The sequence below is a fragment of the Nyctibius grandis genome, chromosome 9 (genome assembly GCF_013368605.1).
Source record: "Nyctibius grandis isolate bNycGra1 chromosome 9, bNycGra1.pri, whole genome shotgun sequence".
NCBI lineage: Eukaryota > Metazoa > Chordata > Aves > Nyctibiiformes > Nyctibiidae > Nyctibius > Nyctibius grandis.
In genome coordinates this window covers 6,674,365-6,696,762 of record NC_090666.1, presented here as the reverse complement: position 1 = coordinate 6,696,762, position 22,398 = coordinate 6,674,365, and the positions used below count along the sequence as shown (strand labels likewise).

Genomic DNA, 22,398 nt, shown 5'->3' with positions numbered 1-22,398 from the left:
TATCATTTAACATATACCTGTCAGATAAACATGCGGAGGTGCCAGAGGGAACAGTTCTCCTCTGGCTGCTCATTGAGGGGCTCAGTCCAGCATAGCAGTGACCTCTAGTGGGAAGGAAAATTAATATGTCATTGGGTAACAATTATCTTCAGGGCCAGACTTAATTGTCTGTCTGTTTGTCTTTTAATCTTGCTTAGATTGAAATGCATATACATCCTTTAATACCAGTTTGCTCCCTGTATATGATCATACATGTGCAACCTGGAAGCATAAGGTCAAATAGGCTATTATCAATTTTGTCTGCAGTACTGAAGAACATGTGTGTAACGGATCTTCACAGCATACTAAAAATGCTTTCTGCCGCCTTAAATTTGGCATCAGAACTGAACACATTACTCCCCACAATAAACTAATGATATAGAGATGTGCTGCCAGAGTTTACATATCAGAAATTTGAGACCAGAATTCAATGAGAGGGATTTTTAGTTGTTTTTGATAAAAACACAAAATATTAAATCCAGCTGATCCTCACCCTGTTAAAACTGTTAGTTTAATTAATTTAGATCAAGAATCTGTGCCACCACAAAACTGCAGCTGTGTTGGTCAAGAGCTTTCCTACAGTCACTTCAAACATAGCTTGGGGTCTGATGATGAACAAGGTGTGACTTTGTCTGGTACATCTTCACTATAGCAATGATTTTGCATTTATTTAAAGATTTGGTTACAGTGACACAGGTTTCTTGTTGTCACAGCTGAATTGTACGGGTTCTGCAGCACTAAGGTAGGTAAATGGTAACAAAGCCATGTTTTTATTAGCGGCTCTGACTTAAAATATACATTTGTTAAATAGATCTGTTGAATAGAATTGAGTATATTGTTGAATAGAAGGTGTTATTTTTAATAGGCACAATTATTACCTTCACACAAATTCTGATTGTGGGGGTTTTGTTTTCTCTTTTATTTTTCTGTTTTAATTGCTCCCATCACTGTAGTGTGAGTGCCTTCCATGTAAAAACAGTAGGAAGATTCATTGTAGACTTTTCTGTGATACTTTTTGCTTCTTAGTGTAAAAAAAATTTTCCAGGGATACAAGCAAAATGCTCTTTCAATCTGCAGTGAAGCAAAATAAGTTAGGTGTGTATTAAAATAAAAAAAAGGCAAGAAAAGAGAACCCTACCCACAGGAATGAGACACTAGAGAGAACATGTACCTTCAGCAGAAGGGAAAATACGGCACAGGCAGGTTGAATATTTGAACTCTTAGTAAAGGAAATTTTTCCCTGTCATGAATTTGGAGGCTTTCAAATGTGAGATAAGTGCACTTTGGTTAAATATCCATTAAGACAACATTTAGAACCTTCCGCTCAAGAGCTATGTGGAGTTCTGTGGAAATTAGGTATGGTGTGAAGCTTCTATCTCCAACTATTATAAAAGCGCACTTGCAAACTGATGATGTTTATTACGCTGTTTCATAACAATACATTTTGTTTAGGAGCGTTTTAGCAAAAAATGATGCCACCTATTGGAAATTGCGTGGTGCCACTGCAGTATTCAGTGGGTTTTATTTGCAGTGCAAGTGTGAGAGGTAAATTGGCATATTTTGAGAAATCAAAGAGAATTCTTGCTGAATTAATCCCTCGAGTGACAGCGCGCATTTGCACACACAAAAGTGAATACTTGCGTGTATTTCCTGTGCACTGGAAAGAAACAAGATGGCATGTGTGCCCATCCCCTTAAACGTGTTTGCCTTCATTCCTTCTAGCTACACAAGCACAATTGCTGATCGCAGCGGGTAAGGAGACGTGAAGTGGTGGATTGGATTACGGGATTCTGCAGAGCGCCATTCAGTAAAGGGATTTGGAACTTTAGCAGAGAAATAATTCACCTAATGAAGGATTTCTTTTTTTCTGTCTGTCCCCCTCAGGGAACAGACTTCCTCTGACCTCATAATATGGAGAATTTCCTTAGCCTAACTTATATGTTCCCTTATATTTATTACCACCAGTCTTTCCTCTGGCTAGCTTGGGAAATCCACTGCGAATGTTCCCCCAGTGCTAGTGTTGTAGCTCTGTTGGCAAAACTAACGTTCCCTGCAGGGTCTGTAATGCTCAGCATTCGCTGGGTCAGCTCCTAGGTGTTTCTGGGAGTATCTGTCCTAAAACTCATTTACCAAAACCCTTTTCAGATGTCGGTGTGAACAAGTGATGATTTCTCTTCTTGCTGGGAGAAAGAACAGGGTGGTTTTTTTTCCACCTAAGCCAGTGACTCATCAGCCCTGAAGAACTGTTTACATGTTATATACATGGCATTACTTAGTGGTAAATAACTAAAAATGTCTTTTATTTTTCTGGGTAGAGCAACTAAGGTTATTTTTGGATGAGTGATTTAAATGCGATGATGTGTGCCCATTTCTCTGCCAGAATGATGTGACATAGGTGGTGTCTGAGGGTTTTGCCTCAGCCCACAGGGCGTAGGCAGTGTGAACGCATGACTTGCTGTAATAAAAACACAATCTATATCTACTGAGGACAGGAATTATTGCTTTTCAAAGAAGAAAATGCTGTTCTGTTCGTCCCATGAGTTGTATAAAGCTGAAGCCTTTAAGCCAGCTGACACACAGATGGGTTTCCAGTGTCAGGCCCTGCAAAATGGAGTAACTTGGAGCTGTTTTCCAACAGCAATGGGTTACATTTTAAAAAGCAAACCCTGTTTTTGAGAAGTAGCTGTGGCTTCCAATAACATTAAACTAGAAATGCTGGAAAAACCCACAGGGAATTTGAGTCTCTGGTGTGATGCGCTGTTATGAATATGACATTTGTCTCCTTGGTCGTTCTCCAGAGATCCTTCTTTTTCCATAGCAGCACTGAAGAACTTGCTCGGCCGGCACACACAGAATTAACGAGCCTTGCCGACATACTGCCAAATCTGATCGCAGAAAGCCTTGTCTGCGCGCTTGCTCTGAGGGATTTTGAAGTGCTGTCTGGTTTAGCAGAAATCTGCTCAGTAGTGAAAATGGCCATTGCTGTTTTACTCGTTTGGGGTTTTTTATGTAAGAGAAATAATCCTCGTTTTACTGAGGTCAGGGAAAAAAAACCAGCTCACCATTTCATCAGCACAAGTTAAATGAAAATTGTGGGAATATTAATTTATTATATTGTGGAATATTTTCCTTGTTTATAAGAAAATTTCTTATCCATAAGCATTCCAATGGAAAAGTATCTGAAATTAAGCATATTTTAATTAAACATACTTTTTTGTTTATAGTCATTAATGGCCATACGCCTTGTTTACGGTTGTTGCTCGAAGTTGCAGACAACCCTGATGTGACAGACGCCAAAGGACAGTAAGTTTTTTTTTTTTTGTGATGGTTTTCTTTCAGCTCTGATTCAAATAATATCTTGGGTTTCTTACCAAAAAAAGCATTTATTTGAAATACTGTATTTCCTGCACTTCTCCTTATAGAATTTGGCAGAGATTACAAAGTATACATTCAGTTGATCTAAGCCATGTGGAAAAGATTATTCATTAATCTCAGCCTTTGCTTCATACTTCAAACAATTCTACATAGATGCTGAGGGCCAGATTCAATAAAAACTAAGAAGCTCCTGAGATGTTTCTGTAGAGTCTTTTCCTTTCTAAAGCATCGCTATTTCAGGGTTTAGTTGGTATATTAGGCTGGTGCAGTGGGACACAATGTTTATTTGAGGTGACACATGAATCTGAGATATTTCTACAAAAATTTTACTACTTGTTAAATGACAGTTATGGAGGAGAATAAAGTATATTTTTAAAGTGAAAATGTGAATGGTTTCAAAAGCTCATTTGGGATGCCTGGAACATATCTGACTGTACATGTAATTTTAAATGGTATTAGTCTTATCTAAAAATAGAAGGAGAATAGATCCCTTTCAGAAATGGAAGACATGTTAGTCCAAATTTTGGCTTGAATTTCCTCATGTTCCTTCATCCCCTTTAAGCAACTGCGCAGCTTTTGCAAAAGAAATGCTTTGGGTTGTTGTCGTTTTGGTAACTAGCAGGGACGTTCATTCACAACACTTGGGTATTGCAAAGCTCTTGTGTTGCTGGAGGTGACAATAATTGTAGGTTATTAAGAGAACAGATTGTCTTGAATGATGTTGCTCTGTAAATTGCTTACAAATGAGTTTGTTTCTATTTCAGTCGTGGTAGTTGGTTGTTAAACATCTTAATGATTTCATACAAAAGGTCTTCACTTGGGTGTTAGATGAGTACGGTGAAAGAAGCAGGTTTGTGGGCAGGAACGGAGAGGAATGCAAGGCTTCCTGATTTCTCTGTTCCTATAAGTTAGCAGTGGCAAGTAGAACGTCATTTTATAGCTGTGACTGGTTTGTTTTTGTTTTTTTCTAGAACCCCACTAATGCTTGCAGTGGCATATGGGCACATTGATGCTGTTTCTTTATTACTTGAAAAAGAAGCATCTGTAGATGCAGCTGATCTCCTGGGATGCACAGCTTTACACCGAGGGGTGACTTAAGTTTTATGATTCTTAATTATTTGTTTTAATGTGACTACAACTTACTTATAAATACAGGGATATTGAATGATTGGAATTTAAATACAGGGAATACTGTAATTGATTGGAAACATGAGCAAGCACAGTCAATGAAGTAAAAAGCAGGACAGATCTGCTCTCAGTAATACTCTACTTTTGACTTTATTTCACATTCACTTTAATTAATTAGATAAAATACCGATTAGACCAATTTTTCTTGGCTCTAGACACTTGAGTATGACAAACATTATTTTTATAACTGAGCACCTTATGAATTCTGAAAATAATTTCTTTAAAAGAACTACCCGTCAGGGATTTTAATTTTTCTGGGGGAAGGATAGTGTAAATAAGTAAGCCTTAAGTTTTGATCTGGAGGCAGTGAAACTTGAGGCAGATCTAATCTTTCCTAGGAGTCAGGTTCTTACCCAATGCAAAGTTGAGGCAAGAGATGATATTTATACAGAACCCTGTGATAACTGCAGTGATCAGTTCAGCTTAGGAGTCCGGGACAAGTCTGTCATAAAAGCTATGGCACAGAATTTCTGTTCTGTATTGATAGCAATACATGAGCATGACCAAGACACCAAAGCTGCCCTGTGTATGATACAGAGGTCACTGATAGTAGCTGGCCAGCTGTTAAAACAGCTTTTCATATTTCTGATGATATTCTTGATCTTTTCTTTCCTCAGTTCTCTCACATTCATGCATGGTTTTGAGAAGCCAGACTCAGGTTTTCTGAACCTCAGCCCTTTTTCATCTGTTTCCTTAGTCTTAAACTCCTCCTTGCTTTTGTGCCTCACTTTGTGGAGTCTCTTCCACGGACTAGGAATCAATGCCTTTGAAAGACAGTGCCAAACACACTTCAGTGTGTCAGTTATCAGAGGTACTCAGGGGAGCAAAGGAGCTTTCATCTCTGCCTTCTGAATCCCATCCAGGCCATTTCATGTTCACAGGCATCAATCATATTCTGTATTTCCTGGGCAAGAATCTGTATTATGTCAACCTCTTTACTCATTTCTTTGTTACCAGATTATGACTGGGCATGAAGAGTGCGTTCAGATGCTGTTAGAGAAAGAAGTATCTATTTTATGTAAAGACGCCAGAGGCAGAACACCTCTGCACTTCGCAGCAGCTCGGGGTCACGCCACTTGGCTGAGCGAATTACTGCAGATAGCACTTTCAGAGGAAGAGTGCAGTTTGAAGGATAATCAAGGTTATACACCGCTGCACTGGGCTTGTTACAATGGTAAGGTTCTCCCTGTGGACTTCTGCCAAGTTCAAACGTGGCCTCAGTTTTAGGGAAACGTGGTAACAAAGCAGCCTAATGCTTTGAGAAGCTTGAAATGAAGGGGCAAATTATCTCCCCTCTACTCGCTCTCTGTAGTTAGTATTTGCTATGTTCACCCTTCAGTTCAGACGCCAGGGAAATTCCAGCAACACCTCCCAGTGGCTTTGCAGCTCATTTGCTCCCAGTGACAGGAGGCCGGCGTGAAATTCTGGTTTTACTGACGTCAGTGATGAAATTCTCCTTGATTTCTGTGGGGCCAGAAATGCTCCTTTGAGGTGTCACCACCTTATTTATTGATACAAGAGACCACATGAATAGATGGATGTTCTGAGCTGAACTGATTATTATAACCTGGATAATCTGAACTGGTTCCTTCATATAAGGATAAAGCTTCCTAATACCATCATTTAAGACCATCTTTGGAGATGTGTAAGACAACATACATAACATCACATAAAAAAGAGACTTTTTTTCCTTTCCTTTTTTTCAGTAAGTGCTAATATTAGCCTGGATCTGTCTGGCTGCTGCCATTTAAAAAAAACCCACCTGTTTATAATTTTCTCCCATGAGAGCCGATATACTCATTGTGTTCAACTTTGAACTTGGTGTAAAATACTAATCTGTATAAGCCTAATATGAATTAAGTGAATTACTTTGCTTTGTACAACACCATGAAATGTCTGGTCTCTTATAGGTCATGAAAACTGCATAGAGGTACTATTGGAACAAAAATTTTTCCGCACATTCTATGGTAATAGCTTCTCTCCGTTGCACTGTGCTGTGTAAGTAGAAATCTCCAGTAAAATGCTTTGGGATATGCCTGGAAAAAGTAACAGTATGAGAAGAAAGCTTTTTTATTTAAAAGATTATTTGCATGAGCAAATAATTTTAAAGCTGATCATAAAATTGTGCTTATACTTCTGCTGAAAAAGTGACAGAAAAAAGTGGTTTAGCATAAATTTCATATATTAGGCTACTGGATGAAATTCTGACTTGTAATTAAATCGTTGCATTTCTGCTCCCTTTCTAGTTTCTTTCCCCTTGCTTACAACTACAGACCCCTATGCCTTTGCTTCACACAGGCTGGAACTTTATAGCTTTTCCATTCTTAGGCCATGACCTGGGCTATAGTGCCTTGGTCCGTGTAAGTACGAGCTTTTGAGGGTCCTTTGAAACCCAATGGCTGAAAGTTAAGAAATTTGTCAGAATCAAGATGATTCTTTTTGAGCAATAGGATCAAAGCGTTAATGAAGGAAGGATTGGAAACAACAATCTGTGCCATGCTAGAACGGTCTTCTATGCAGGCCATATTTTTTCCAAGCCGTCCTCTGCTGCGTGTTTTCCAGACTGATTTTCTTCATGGCCTTTTTTCCTTCTGCAACAATCTCTATCTTGAACGTTTGGTACTCCTTACCCAGGTCCTAGCCAAAGGGACTGATTGTTATAGAGGCATACTATGTATCCAAAGTTCTCATGTTACTTATGAACAACAAAAAGGTGGTGGCTATTATGAGTTATTCGTCTTCTTCCATACATTTTATACATATTCCTTATTCAAATAAAGCAATATGTTTTCATATGGGAAGGATTCTAATAGAGCAAAATTGTAACTTTCCATAACATAAATGCATTATTGCATTTTTTTAAAATACAAGATCACTTTAGTTCGCAGGACCTAACATGCTGATTAAAACATGTAAGCCATCAGAAGAGTAAGGAATTAAGCACTGAAAAAACAAATGCAAACCTTCCTAATTTCTGCCCACAATTAGAATGACTGTATTCTATTCTGTGCTCTACTAGAAGAATGAATGTCTTCCAGAAGTAATGATAGGAGTTACAATTGTGTAGGCTTCCCTTCTACAGTCCACATCATTAGAAAGTAGAAGAGTAATTTGTCACATATCATACGTTGAAATTATAAAAAGCCCAATATATTAGAGAAATAAAAGCATATTTAAAGCACTGGTTTTACTCTGCTTAAAATAAAATAATTTGTGTCTGAAACAGTATTTGAAATCTGAATTTCTAGTGATGGCTTTGAAAAATTTCTTTTCAATATTTATATTCTTTTAAACTAGTGTGTAATTCTCAAACCCATTAAAAATGCATGCAACTCAAAAATGCATGCAAATTTAAAATGACAGCTGCTAATCCAGCGTGGGTGTGTGTTAGCTATACTATATGCCCGATAGTGTTACTAAACACTGTTCATTTTCATAATGAAATGAGACAAAGTAACAGTAACCAGAAGGAGTATTAATTGAGTACATCCATCAAGGAAAAGTATTAAATGTGTGAGCTGGAAGAGGTCTGCGCTTCAGTACCTAAACCATTAGAATAAAGCTTTCTATATGTAGGTATCTCTGACTGAGTGCTTTCCAGATCCAGGTGTGTTTGACATTTAGACTAAAGGATTTTAAGGTATTAAGGTCTTAATCCGAGGTTTGTGCTGCACTTTCAATTACCTTTGTGCATAGTGGATTGCAGGATCAGCTTTGCTTCAGAGACTGAAATTCATAGTAGCAGCTGCAGTTTGGTTAAATGGAGAGATGATTAATAGTCAGAAATGTGACTGAAAGCATTACAGCAAAGTTATGTTAGGATAACTTACAAAGAGCCAATAAGAAATATTGGTTTGGGATGTGAGGTAAATTGATATTGGAAAGTGGGAAAAGATGTAGAGTTTTTACCTTTTTGAAAATGTCTTTTCTTTGGCAGAATCAATGATCATGAAAACTGTGCATCACTGCTCATCGGAGCCATCGATGCCAGCATTGTCAATTGCACAGATGACAAAGGAAGGTAATAGTTCCTTAAACAAATTGCATTTCATCTTCATGAATCCATCTAGTATTTTTCATAATTCTTTCTGAACCTCTGTAACTAATCCTTATCTGATATGGCTGAGCTGAGACTTGTCATGCTGTCTCTTTCAGACAGCAGTTTACACTGCAATGGAGTTAAATGGTGGCTCACTTGAAGCAAGAATACTATGAAGTATTCAATTTCATAGCACATATGAAAAGAAATACAAAAGAAATAGGATTTTGTTCGTTTAGAACAGCTATGACTATAGACTGTTTCCTTGAACCAGTTTTCTTTGTTAAATATTTAAACCTGTTTAACTTTGCTAAATGGAGTGATACTATGTACACATGCAGAAGTATTTCATTAAAAGCTTTACTGTTATGTTAGCGTTCTCAGGGCACACAAGTGTGTGCATCTATGCAGCAACATAATACTACGCAGCAAAATAATACTGATAGAGCAAGAGATATGCATTCAGCCAAATCCTGAGTTTGTCACATTGATAATCTCACCACTATGTGTATATATATCTATTTTTTTTTAATTAACATCGCTGAAATTCTAGAAATTGAATACTTGTTGTTTCTATTAATTAAAACAAATTCTAGACCTTCAGTAATGGTGATTACTTACTCCTGTAAGGGTGAGACCACCTCACCCTTACTGATAAGCGAAACTTGAGGTAACACTATGAGCTGGGTCATGTACCAACTATCTTTCATCTCCATTTGTCACACTTCAGACCCAAAATGCCACATGGAGACAGCGAACAAATTCTAGTGTCTCAGCCTTGTGGAAACTGGTAACCTTCAAAGTGGGCAGAATTCCTTCTGCCTTTTATAGTCATACTGTTATTGTAGCTTGTTGCTGCAGTATTTTTGACTATAACTTAAAATAACTTTAGTTTTTTTAAATAATGGATCTGTTCTTTTCTGGTAGTTCCTCCCATCTTAGGCTTGTTAAAAAAAATAAAATCAGATGAATAAGAATGAGGGATTATACTGTTTCTCATATTATGCAGTATGCTCCTTTAAAATAAATATGCTGCTAATATGAGATTCTCCACAGTATCATATCCACCTTATCCTTCCCTTTATATTGCACCAGGACAGACACAGTAAATATTATTTAACTTATTTCAGATGCTGCTACTGTAACGCTCCCCTAGTGATAACTCAAAGTTTCACAGGAAAAAAAAAATTAAAAATGCCTTGCACGTTCAGGTTCTTGGGAAGGGAAGTAAACAGAAATATTGTCATTCTTTAGCAACAGCTGTGGTCGTGTTACTTTCCCCCCAGAACGCCCCTTCACGCAGCAGCCTTCGCGGACCACGTGGAGTGCCTCCAGCTCCTCCTGAGTCACAGCGCACAAGTGAACGCTGCGGATCACGCAGGGAAAACACCTCTCATGATGGCAGCTCAAAACGGTCATGTAGGTGCTGTAGGTAAGTACATCCTTGCCTCTGTTCGTCTTGAAGGGTGAGTGCTACTGCAGTTACTCTCCCAAATAGGTAGTCTTTTTTTTTTCCTGTGAAAACTAAGGAAGAAAAAGAAATTGTGTGGATGTCTATAAGAAGCTACCTTCACATCTGTAAAAAAATTCTTTTTCTGCTCAGTCGTTGTTTCTCAGCAAGAAATGATTAAGATGAATATACGTTTGACAGTTTGGGGCACAGTGAATGAGCTGTTAGCTCTGCCTTTGCTTGCTGATTAACTGCACAAGATTAGTCTATTCTCATTCGTTATTTTCATTTCATGTTCATAAAGCTTACATCACATAAAGGCTTAATTGATTAGCATGGATGCACCATGTATATTGAAATAGTAATTTTTTTCCTCTGTTTTTATGTATTTGTCTGCCCCTTGGGTTTGTTCATTGATTTCTGTTCTATACCTCAGACTTTTTGGTGAACATTGCCAAGGCTGACCTGACATTAAAAGATAAGGAGTTGAATACATCTTTGCACTTGGCTAGCAGTAAAGTAAGTTGAAGACTTCTGTATGCTTCTCTTCTCTTCTCTGTATGTATGTGTGTGTTTACGCTCCTAAAATTTTTTCTGCAGTGGGAATGTGATGGTCAAACTTGTGGTGAGGAAGGGAGCATCGTTCCAAGCTTTTTTTCAAGTCTATTTCAAGGTTTAGTAAATTGAGAAATACGGATACTTCTTATGACAGCTGAAACATAAGGAGGTGACACTAAGAAATAATGGAAAATCCTTTGAGATTTTACCAAATAATCTCACTGTAAAATAGCTCAACATAGGTTCAGTGGCAAAGAAAAAAAAAAGTATTTATTCTTTTTTTCTTATTCTCCAGTTTCTGTGGAAGGAACCCCAAATTCTCCCTTAACAGAGTAGCAGTAAAACCAGAGGCATTGATTAGATTGGTGGTGATGTCTTTTCCCACCCTTTCTTCCTCTTAATACCAATTGCCTCTGCTGTTTCTGCAAGAAAAAATGCCCATGGGATTCCCTCTCCTGGGCTTTTTCTTTTGCTCCTGTCCACAGACTGGACTCCAGTGTGATAGTATTACTCCAGTTTCTGCAGACACATGAGCCTCCCTGAATTCTCAAGGTCCTTCAGGCAGCTGTTCACCTGTAGGCTCAGCATATGTGACTTGCTGTGCTGAAACAATCAGAAATAAGGCCCAGATCTGTATTGTTTCCAAAGTTTCATTGCTAGAGCTTTCACACGGAAGGGATTTTGTAGGAGCTTATTAATAATACAGAAAGGCATTTAAAGATCCAGCAAGTATAGTACTAGTTTCTGAGATTAAACCATCTCTTTCTACGTTTCTATGTAGTTCTAATAAATAATCCATTGAATGCTCTCTCTAGAGAAATAGCAGTCTTCTCTGAAAGCTGGGGAGGTGAATTCATACGTAACGAAGGGAGGGCTGAGAGACAGGTGAATGTCGAAATTTCTAAATGTGCTAAAGCATCCTAGCCGTGGCGGATTGTAAATGGTATTTTAAGGCTCCTACAGTTCACCTACTACACATCCCTATAAACTGAGTAGCATGTTTTGTATTTTGAATTGAGTTATTAAATTTCACTTTTATATGTAACATTTCTACTGCCTCAATTTCAAACTCCTCAGCAAATTAACACTATTTGGTTTTTCTTCCCCACCTACAGGGTCATGAAAAATGTGCCTTGTTAATACTTGACAAGATACAAGAACAGAGCCTTATTAATGCAAAAAATAATGCATTGCAGACGTAAGTATAGCTTGATCCTCTCAAGTTCAGTTGATTTACTAGAAGATTCCGATTTAGCGTTTCAAATTAATGTCTCCAATTTTTTCATAGAACAAAAAAGTTAATTTCTGATTTTTTTGAGTGCTTGCCCTTGAAAAGACCAGATTTGTATTGCATTTTCACTTTTGATTCCTTTGATGCCAATTCTATACATGATGTGGTGGAAAAATTATGTGAGGTCATTTATTTGAAGACTGTATCAAAATGTCTATTACTCATGTGAATGTGTAAGTATACATCTGGCATTTACTAGTTTTTCAAGCTTTACCTTAAATCTATATAATTTATTTAGACTTAAGGTGGTACATTTAATTTTCAGTGTTTTTTTTAGGGGATATTTTATATGCGACTCCCCTCCATACCATACATTATCAGCAGAGTTAGAACCATCGATATTCTTATTCCAGCTGCAACTGTTTGACTGGTATGGGGGAATCCCAGAGAAGATCGAACCACGAGTTCAGGTGGCAGGTCATCTAGTGCTTGCAGAAGAATTCATTCCATCTTAGCCCTTTTTTCCCCCTTCCCATATGAAATTGTTTTTCCTGTCACACTAGCTGCCCCCAAACAGGAGCATTGGGTGTTGGCCCAGGAAAGGAGCAAACCAGTGGTTATTTTTAATTTCCGGCTGCTCTGCAGTAACAGAGATCAGCAATAGAGTACTGAAGGATAAAAAGGCAATACAATGATTTTGAACAGTCTGTAGTAGCCAGAATGAAGGATGGAACTAAGGCATTTCTTCAGTCTTAGATTGATTTTCCTTTTAATTGTCAATTGTGTGCTGCAAACAGTGGAAAAATGAGAGCTTTTTAAAGAAAGCCTTTAGACTGGAAAGTACTAAGCAATCTTTGTGTATGTAAAGGTAATTATTTTTTTCTTACACGTATGTTTTATAGATGTGGAACATGAGGATTATTTTAAAGGCTGTAATGTAATGTAATGTCTACAATATAATTGTAATGATCCAAAGAAGGAAAACATTCCCTTTCTGATGCTGGGTATGCTTTAAGCATTACCTCACTTCTTTTAGAAAGTCTGTTTTAAACTGTATTTGAATTTAGTTGTTATGTTTTTGTAGACCTCTCCATATTGCTGCACGGAACGGCTTAAAGATGGTGGTTGAAGAGTTGCTAGCCAAAGGGGCATGTGTCCTAGCAGTAGATGAAAATGGTAAGTAAATAATACACTTTGAGAATCTTCAGTAGGACCTAACAGGTAATTTTACAACAGATCGAAGCAATAGACTTAAAAGCTGATGATAGACATCATTGATGCTTTTATCCTTCCAAGAACAGACAATGAGCTGTGTGAGTACCTATTAAAAAAAAGAAAGATACTATTTATTTTTCTTGAATATAAAAATGTATTCTAAACATCACAGTGGTCCCTTTTACTGTTCATTTTGCATGTACTATCAACAGCTAGTCTTTTTTAATGCTTGAGTGCAGTGGTAACTTGAATTTCCTAAACATGCAAGTGGCACCGGATAATTCTGACGCCTTGCAGAAGAATTAAGGATTATGCATTCAGTCAGCGCATGCTTTAATGGGTAGGAAGAAAACCATCAACGTATGTTTGATTGTGTCCTAGTTCATTCTGAGATCAAAGCTGGTGCTTTCCAATTGTCTGACCTAAGCCAAGATGCGAGTAAATTACTGTTGCCTCATAAAATACATGATTAGTTAATAAATCTGATAATTTTGTTTCAGATCTCAATGAAGTCCTTCCTTAAACATTATAAAGCCCATAGAGGGCTGTGCTTCTATAATTAAAGTTTTAAAAAATGTCTTCCTGAAATAAGCTGGTCTTTCTTACAATACTGACTTCATGGCATTAATGTAATAATTCCGTACCTCCATCTTCCCATATCTGTAACATAACAATAATAACACTCACCCACCATTGCAAGACATTTGAGATCTATGGATGAAAAGAACTGAGTGGTGAGTATTTACTGTTAACCAAATGCTACTATATATACTTGCATGATTGAGTTCCACTGAAGTCATCTGGCCCTAACCTCATTTTAGAGATAGGGGACAGAGAAATGAACCAGACTAGATTCTAGCCACAGTTTTTATCATTAAAATCATACATACAGATCCAGCTAATTTACATGTACATAACGAGTGAAAACTAAGTTTAAATTTGATACACATTTATTTTTTCTAGGAACAACTGCATATGCAGTTTAGAAGAGAGAAGTTTAAGTACAATCTTAGTACAAGTACAATTCTAAAGAATATTCATGCTTGAAACTCAGTAGAAGAGCAAATTCCATTTAGGGTATGCTTTCACTGCAGTCAGTGCTTAAATGTGGGTAGTTTGCTACAAAACTGTGCTAACATTTCTCCACCAAACTCGTCTACACTGCAGGCGTTCTCAGCTTACTTGAGGCAGTAGGATATCAGTAGTGGTCGTTGCCTCAGATTACTATTGGTGCAGCACTTAAGATTTAGCCATCTTCAAAAGAATTTGTTTGCTCTTCATATAAAGGAGGATTTGTTGGAAAGTGCTGGAGTAGTACACAGCAACCTGCAAACTGTATAGATAGGAAGTGTAATCAGCGTACTGGTTTCCAAGATTTTGTGTATGTGAAGAGCTGCTTTAGGGGCAGCACTTGGACAGGAGCCACGTTAAACTGCAGTGGAGACAAACTTCTAATAGCTCTCCAGTTCTTTGTTGTACTGGCATCTGTAGAATATTAACTTTGTATTTAAAGTGTATGCCATGCTTTCTGAATACAGTCATTATTCTTCTAACATAATGTAAATTCGGGTAACTAAACATCCATGTAGTTATACCCACTATACATGTACCATGTGCACTGGTCTAATTCTTTCCTCTCGTAATTTAATTCCTAAGTAAACGGCTTTCTGAGTTGAGTAGATACTCATCTGATCAGTCTTTAAAATGATTTGCTTATTACTTCAAAATATTTTTAAACTAATATATTTTATGTTCTAATGAAAGTTGTTGTTCTCAGAATGAGACTTGTTCATATGCACAGAAACTGAAGCCAGTTTCTGTCCCTGATGCTGTACGCCCCATGTTCATCATACTGTCTGTGCGGTAGAACTGTGTTTAGCAAGTGCTTTTATTCATATCGTGAAGTCTGTTTGCTGCCTGATTTTAAAAAAGTAGCGCTTGTTGTGGTCACAGTGATTTAAATGCTCCATAAAGCGTGTATTTTCCCAGCATGTCTAATATGAAATACGTAACCTACCCCTGTTGCCTGGCATGATTGTAACCGAACATACATCTCCTGCTTACGACATCCCCTAGAGATGTCTATGAGGAATGCTCGGTGCCATTCTCAGTACCCTCAGTACTAACCATTGCCTTGTCTGCGTTTGTGCCCAGGTCATACGCCAGCCCTGGCTTGCGCTCCTAACAAAGACGTGGCTGACTGCCTGGCACTCATTTTGGCTACCATGATGCCTTTTTCTCCTTCCAGTTCAATGACGGCTTTCAACTTCGTTTGTTTTAAAAAAGACAGTTTGGGCAGGACACATCTCTGCGATGGCTCCAGTATGGGTAGCGTTAACTCTTACAATAAGCCCTTGAGTAATAACGTAGGAACAGAGGATGGGTACAATGAAAATGATTCGGATTCTGAAACATTTTGACTTTTTTGTATTCAGAAACTTTTTTTCATTATTATTTCATTTCAGCTTTATCTTTGTCTTTCTAAAGAGCTTAAATTCCACACCTATATTGTTTTAACTATTATTCTTGACAAGTAGGTATCGAAAGATTTCTAGTGTTGATGAGAATTGAGCCTTTAAATAACAAAGTTAGAGGGATTTACTGGAACGTATTCCCATTAACGTTCTGCAGCTTTTCAGCTTCCTGATGTTTTCTTTAGGCCCTAAGTGCCCCTATGGAAAGTCTCTACCTCTTATTTTAAATAGAAAAAGAGAAAATGCCTTTTTTCTTTTTGACAGCACAAATAAACAGGGAACTGTTTGTAAAAAGTTCTTACATGTTTGGCTGTACCTTTAGCACACAAACATATTTCCAGTGTAGCCTTCATAGATTTGAGCATCACCCCTTTCCTCTCTTTGTCTGTTTCCTGCTTCCAGGGGCTCTGTTAATTAGATTTTTTTTTTTTTTTTTTTTTTTTACACAAACCAAAGGTAAAGTTGCAAATCTTAAAACTGCCTGTATTACTTTTGTACAGGAAATGAAACCTTTTACATTCTGCGTGTATTAAGCACTTAAACGTACAGAAGGCACTTTTTACAGTTCTTAGTTGCATCACACAATTAGAAAAATATAGTTATAAACTCTTAAGGCCAAATTCTACTTGTCTCACCATATTTCCCCACAGTCATTAGGGGAACCACTTGTGTAAAATGAAAATCACTTGGCCCTTGTTTTTTTTTTTCAATTCAGCACAAACATGTATGGTTTATTTGCACTACAGAATTAGGGTCGTTGAACGTTTCTGTCACCTGAGCCATTAACCATGAATCTAGTATCAGAAAAAAAAAAGAAAAGAAAAAAAATCAGGTGTAGACGAAGGTGTATGTAAAAGTTTATAATGACTTGCCAACTTAAATGGATTTTTTTTCCTTTTCTATGCTTAAATATAACTTATTTTTACTGTAAACAGTATCAAATTCTAAAATACTTTTGCCAGTGTTTGGATTAACAGAGCAAAGGTAAAGCAATGAAAGCATAACACCAAAAGTTGAAATACCAAACACGAGAAAACATAGCAGTGTACTGTGCAGGAGATCGGAGATACATGCTAAAAAAGCCTGTTGTCACCAGCTTTTAAAGCAATGTCAGCTTTGTGAATATGTTTACTCCTTCTGCCAAAGTTTCTAGGTCAAATGGACCACGACCCTCCTCTGCAACAGATGTACAAAAGGAAGAATGAGACTTTGTAAACAAAAACAAAAAAGAACCTAAACAAAAAGCTATCATGAACTAACCAGCTGTACCAAGAGGACCAAAATGCTTCAGTAATTAAATGGAAGACTTTGCTACTTTTATTTTTTCTTCAAATGTGAGTGACATAATGAAGAAGTTTTTCTAAACCATAACAATATAAACTTTTGAGGTAATGAGTAGTCTCGAGTGAATTTTACATTTTATGACACAGGTTTCAACTTGACGTTTGTAACTGATGATGTGTTGACCACAGGGTTTTTTTTCCCAGACTAAAGAATATGTTCATATACTTTTAATGTAAATGTGTTTATATTTATTTGAAATGAAACAAATGCCCAGGAAAAATAACTATGGCTTGTTCTCCTAGTTAGCGTTTGTGCGTACTATTTGGCATTATGCAAATGAAATGTGAATCTAGGCAAGACTGATGGCCTGAATAGAAAAAGGACGGGCTGGTGCACTTCAGGAGGGCGCCCATCTTCTTGTATGGAATGCAAAGATCAAGTCCACTGGTTATATCGGTAAAAAGCAGAGAGCAAAACACCATCCCTCATTTTTAAGAGCATAAGAAAGGGATCCAAGCCCTTGCTAGAGAAGTGAGAGAACGCTGTAGAGCTACAGTAAAGAGGAGCAAAGGTAATGCAGCACGGAGTCAAGGTGTTAAAGCTCCCGGGAGTCACGCTCGGGCTGTCTGCAGGCCTGCGTCTGTGCTGGGAGGATGAGATGAGCGTCCTCAGTGCGCGCTTTTGGCAGGGTAAATGAAACGTTTTATTTTAGTTGCAGTTTTTAGCCATGTTCCACTGAATTGTTAAAAATGTATTGGCAGATTCCAGTTCTTTAATTAGGAAAAATATTTATATATTAAGTTTATTTTGCCTTGCTAAAATTGCATATTGTTTCCTTGAACGTTAGGTAAAATTAAGTATTGTTTCCTTGAACATTAACAGATTTCAAAAGTTTACCACAAAAAAAATAACAAGGGATAGTGTCTCTAAAGGTGAACATTTCTTTTCCCTCAACTCCATATTTTCCTGCAGTAGAATGACAGAGCACCTGAAACTCTGGTTTTCTCCTCAGAAATAGCACAGAATAACATTTTTATGATTGATTTTTCTCAATGTTTTTGCTTTTAAGAGTTGCAGAATAGCAATAACCACCTTACTTTAAGCACTGAAAATAAGAGGAGAGATCAGTTGTTAAAGTTTTCAGTGGTGTCTGTTCAGAAATGAATAGAAATCCCAAATTTTGCTTTTTTTTTTTATGTGGAATGATGACATTGAAAACAAATAAACAAATGGGAAATGGCTAACACCTGTCTAACAGCAGGACTGGCCTTTTAATCTTAGTTTAACCAGAGATGTAGGGAGGCTCCTTGGCAGGATTAGTTATAAGTTTAACCCTGAAATACAGAAAGTTACGCTACCCTACATGAAGTTGCTTCATTAGGAGAAAACCTCTTTCCAAAGAGGATGTTGTATTACGTTAAGCAGCCATTTAAAAAATTCCAGTGTTTTTACTTGCTACCATACAGAGTTACTGTGAAAATATTTCGGTATATTTGCAACACCTTGTAACTCTAGTAGTTGCATAGCACAACAACTGCTGCCTCTTAATGAGGTGTACAACATTATGGAAGCATAGGTGATTACTGAATTACTTTGCTCCTTCTAGGAACCAAACCTAAACTTTAGTGATTAAACTCTTCTGTAAACTAACAACGATGTAAGTATGCAATATTCCAGAAATCATAGAAACGTAGGATTTGTTAGCGTCTTAAGGGCATTGGGAAAGTCATGTTTTGAGTATGGTGTATTTAGGAGGAAATCTGTCATGAGCAAGACACTTGGAAGCACTCAGTATTGGCCTGTCCCACATCTCACCTGAGATACCAGAATCCCTTTTTTTGTATGCTAGTACATTAATCTGTAATATAATTTATCACATGTAGAAATAAATTTGTAATTTAGGGCAGATATTTAAGCATGGGAATAATTTTACTCTTGTAAATAATCCCCTTGCCTTTCTGTGGACTTTTTACAAGAGTAGAGTTAATCATACATAATTGTTGCACTTAACCCTGGATCCTGCAATTTACAGTACGTGGACGACTTCTGTGTCTGCTCCAAGCAAAGGGTATTTGGGGAGGGGCAGCTGCCTGCCTGCATGTCTTAGCAGGATCATTTCATCCTGTATTTTAACCACAGCTGCAGGTGGAATCCATAGCAGGATGGGGTCCCAAGTCTCTCTCATAAATACTGAGTTACAACCTCCGGACTGCCTGAAATTGCTGTGAAATAGCTCAGGGGATTTCTGTTCATCGCTACTAAAAGGGCACCATAATGTGTTTGGTACTTTTATGCAGTAAACAACTGCCAGATTATTGAATTAGAACAAACACATGAAATGAACTGTTTATCCATTGTACTGTTGAGAAACTTGGTTATGTATCTTGAGGATGATTTTTAAAAAAATTTGTGATTTTTATTCTTAGTCATGTAAGAAATATTAGAGTGCCTTTTTATATTTGTGTATTATGGAAATGTTTTGTGAAACTTGTCTCTTTTTTTTTTTTCATTTGAGTGTTATAAAAGCAATATATTACCAGTAAATTTTCATTTCAGGCCTTCTTTGAATGTATAAAGTGTTTCTTCTTTTCGTATGTTCTACCTGCATTGAAATGAAAATTAATATGCTAAATTTCTATAGGAATAATGTATAATTTTTGCAGTGCTGAAAATGCTTTCTTATTACACAAAAAGCAAACCGTAGGTCAGTGTTATAGGAAAGGGCGTTTCAAACTAGTGACAATCTGAGTGTGTGTATAAAATGTAATTTTATGCGTTTCTTATGCAGTGATCTACATATTAAAGCCAATACCTTATGTTTTATAGGTTTTGTCTTATATTTTATGCTTTAGCATGTGCAATATATCTTTACAAACCATGGTGGTATGAATCTGGTGCCAGTGTTATATTTTGCATAACATTTGTAATAAACAATATAAAATATTGTTTGATGGTTTCAGTGGGGTTTGTCGGTATTGTTTGCTTTTGTAAATTGAAGTTTAAGGACTTGGGTAAATGTCACCTATGAAATGAGGAAAAAGACTTACTTCAGTGAATGACTTGGAATTCAACCTGAATCTTCTCAAGCACAGTTTAGTAACTTTTTCAACTACTGAATGCTGTATTAATGTAATGAAGAACCCTAACTGTAAACTACTCTTGCAATGCATTCAGATGGTTATTTTTACAAATAAAAATGGTACAAATACTGTTGGAAAACTGAGTAAATTTTGTTTCTTTTAAAGGAGGGGGAAAGGCTTAAGTATTTAGCAGTGAATAAGATGAAAATGCAACTATGTATTTCTTCTTTGTACTCCCTCCTATGTAACTACCCTATGTCTTAGGAAGTTGATGTTTGTATTGCTTGCTTTGCAGATTGAAAAAGAGTAGTAACATTTTTTTGTCAGATATTAAATATTTTACTGTTAGTTTTCACTGATGAGCAACACCGGCGACGGTGGGTTATGTCATTGCATCAGGGTGGGCTGGCTGTCCCACAGAGACTAATATCCCGTGAAGAAGAGTGCCTAAAGATAGTAAAAGATAGTAAGTTGTTACAAGTGCTTAATTAAAGCAAACAAACAAAACCCACAAAAAATAAACCCTTAAACACCACCAGCCACCATCAACACTGTCTTTTACGTGTTGAGTGGTTGAAGCTCGCTGGGTGCGGGACGCGGCTCCGGCCCCGCTCCATCGGCCCACCCGGGGGGCATTTGAGGGCATTTTAGAGTCCGTAAACGCCGCCGAGCCGCCGGCACCGCCTGAGGCCCGGCTGGGGGCGCGGCGAGGGGTAGGAACCTCCTCAGAGGCCTCAGCCCGGGGCGGCGCCCCCTCAGCTGCCGCCCCGCGGGCCGCACGCGGACAAGCAGGCGCGCCGCCGCGGCGGTGGGGCGACTTGACCTCCCTATCATGGCGGACACGCCAAGCTACCGGCGGGGGAAAGCCCGTAGGTAGGATCCTGACCTCCCCGTCATGGCTCCCACGCCCGCGACATGGCAGACGGACCCCCTCAGACTGAGGGCCAAGCGCCGGCCCTTCCCAACATGGCGGCCGCCCTCCCGCTCCCGGCGGCGGCCAGGTTGTGGCGCCAGCCCGCCCGCCCCGCTCCGCCTCCCGGGCGGTGGCGCTCCCCGCCCCGCCGTGCCTGTGTGCGCGGAGAGCCCGCGGCGGGACGAGGGCCCCGCTCCGCACCTCGGCGCGGCGGGGCGCGATGGGGCGGGCGGGCCGCCGGCTGCCCGCGGTGGCGGCGCTCTTCTACGGGGCGCTGGCGGCGTTGGTGCTGCTGGGGGTGCGGGACGTGCTGTTCCTCTACGAGGAGAACCGGTGCAGCATGACCTACATGTACGAGTACCCCGAGTACCTGGTGAGTGCTGCGGCGGGCGGCGGCGGGCGGCGGTACAACAGGTGCCGCGCTGGGCGGGCTGCGGCGGCCCCGCGCTGCACGGAGGCCCTTGGGGCGGCGCCGCCCGCATCGCCGCGGCCGGGAGCCGGGGGCCGCTGGTGTGAGGCGCAGCCCTGCGGTGGCTTCCCTCCTCCTCCGCGCTGCCTTGAAAGGACCGCGCTCCGCCGCGGGAGAGCCGCCGCGCCGGGCGGCTCCCGACCGCTCCGCTCGCTTCTGGGTTAGCTGGCTGGCCGCTCCCTGAGGCGGCCGCGGCGTGCGGCGGGCTGTACGCGGGGCGAACATAGCTCCGGCTTCTGGGAGAGGTCGGGGTGTGTGTGGCAAAACGCGCTGCTTTGGCTGCATCATGTCCTGGTGCACCTTGGATAGCTGCGGAAGGGAAAAGCTGCCCGTAAGGTAACGCGGCGTTGTGTGCTGCCGCCTGTGCAGAAGACAACGAGTAGAAACGCTTCTAATCTTCTAACCCGCAAAGCCTGTAGTTACCTGTAGCCCTGCTGGAACCGGTCAAATGCTCATCCGAGCTTTTGCAAAGGAAGAGGCTGGTCCAGGTCCTCTGGCAGCGCTCGCAGCACTGTTAGCGCCCAGGAGGTCGTGTCTTGTACTTCTTGCTCCTTTTTGTGACTAACGTGTCAGAAAAGTGAATGACTGAGATTCAGATATGAGCGTATTTCTCAAGCTAGCGAACAGTAGGGCGAAGTCTTCCCCGTGAGCACTGTGTAGGTGGCACGGTCCCACGGTGTGTGGGAGAACTTGTGAACCTGCCTGAACTCCCTCTCGCTTTGCTGCCACAGCCTTTTAGAAACCTCGTCGAAGACCTCTTTGAAAACCTTGGATCAGTTTGAGAGCGAGGGCTGCTGATGGAACTGTTGTTTTCCAGACGCGGTATTACGGCTTAATAGCGGGAGGATGTAAATATGTGAGTGTATGTAGTTTCACTACTAATACTGCATGGGGTTGTTAGAACACAGCTTCTCTCTTTAATAGTAGTTCTTACTACAGGATTTTCTGTCCTGTTAAAAGCATCCCGAAGCATAACTTGTTGGCTCCTAAACATTCATTTAGCATTATCTAGGATATAATCTGTGTTGGAAAAAATATGAAGTATTCTAAATAATAATGTGTTCTGAAGCAGGTTCCAAGCTG

The 22,398-nt window shown here is 39.3% G+C and overlaps 1 protein-coding gene across 1 annotated transcript in view; it reads left to right on the top strand.

Annotated features, from left to right (window-relative positions):
• The window catches only part of ANKRD44 (ankyrin repeat domain 44), a 141,883-nt gene extending 126,368 nt beyond the window's left edge, over positions 1-15,515 (top strand). Inside the window, exons 20-29 of the mRNA XM_068407361.1 lie at positions 3,264-3,342; positions 4,386-4,503; positions 5,560-5,776; positions 6,513-6,600; positions 8,540-8,623; positions 9,928-10,073; positions 10,528-10,610; positions 11,765-11,847; positions 12,965-13,056; positions 15,250-15,515. Of these exons, the coding sequence (XP_068263462.1) occupies positions 3,264-3,342; positions 4,386-4,503; positions 5,560-5,776; positions 6,513-6,600; positions 8,540-8,623; positions 9,928-10,073; positions 10,528-10,610; positions 11,765-11,847; positions 12,965-13,056; positions 15,250-15,515 (1,256 nt within the window). The remainder of the gene's footprint in view (positions 1-3,263; positions 3,343-4,385; positions 4,504-5,559; positions 5,777-6,512; positions 6,601-8,539; positions 8,624-9,927; positions 10,074-10,527; positions 10,611-11,764; positions 11,848-12,964; positions 13,057-15,249) is intronic.
• Positions 15,516-22,398: the final 6,883 nt, after the last annotated feature.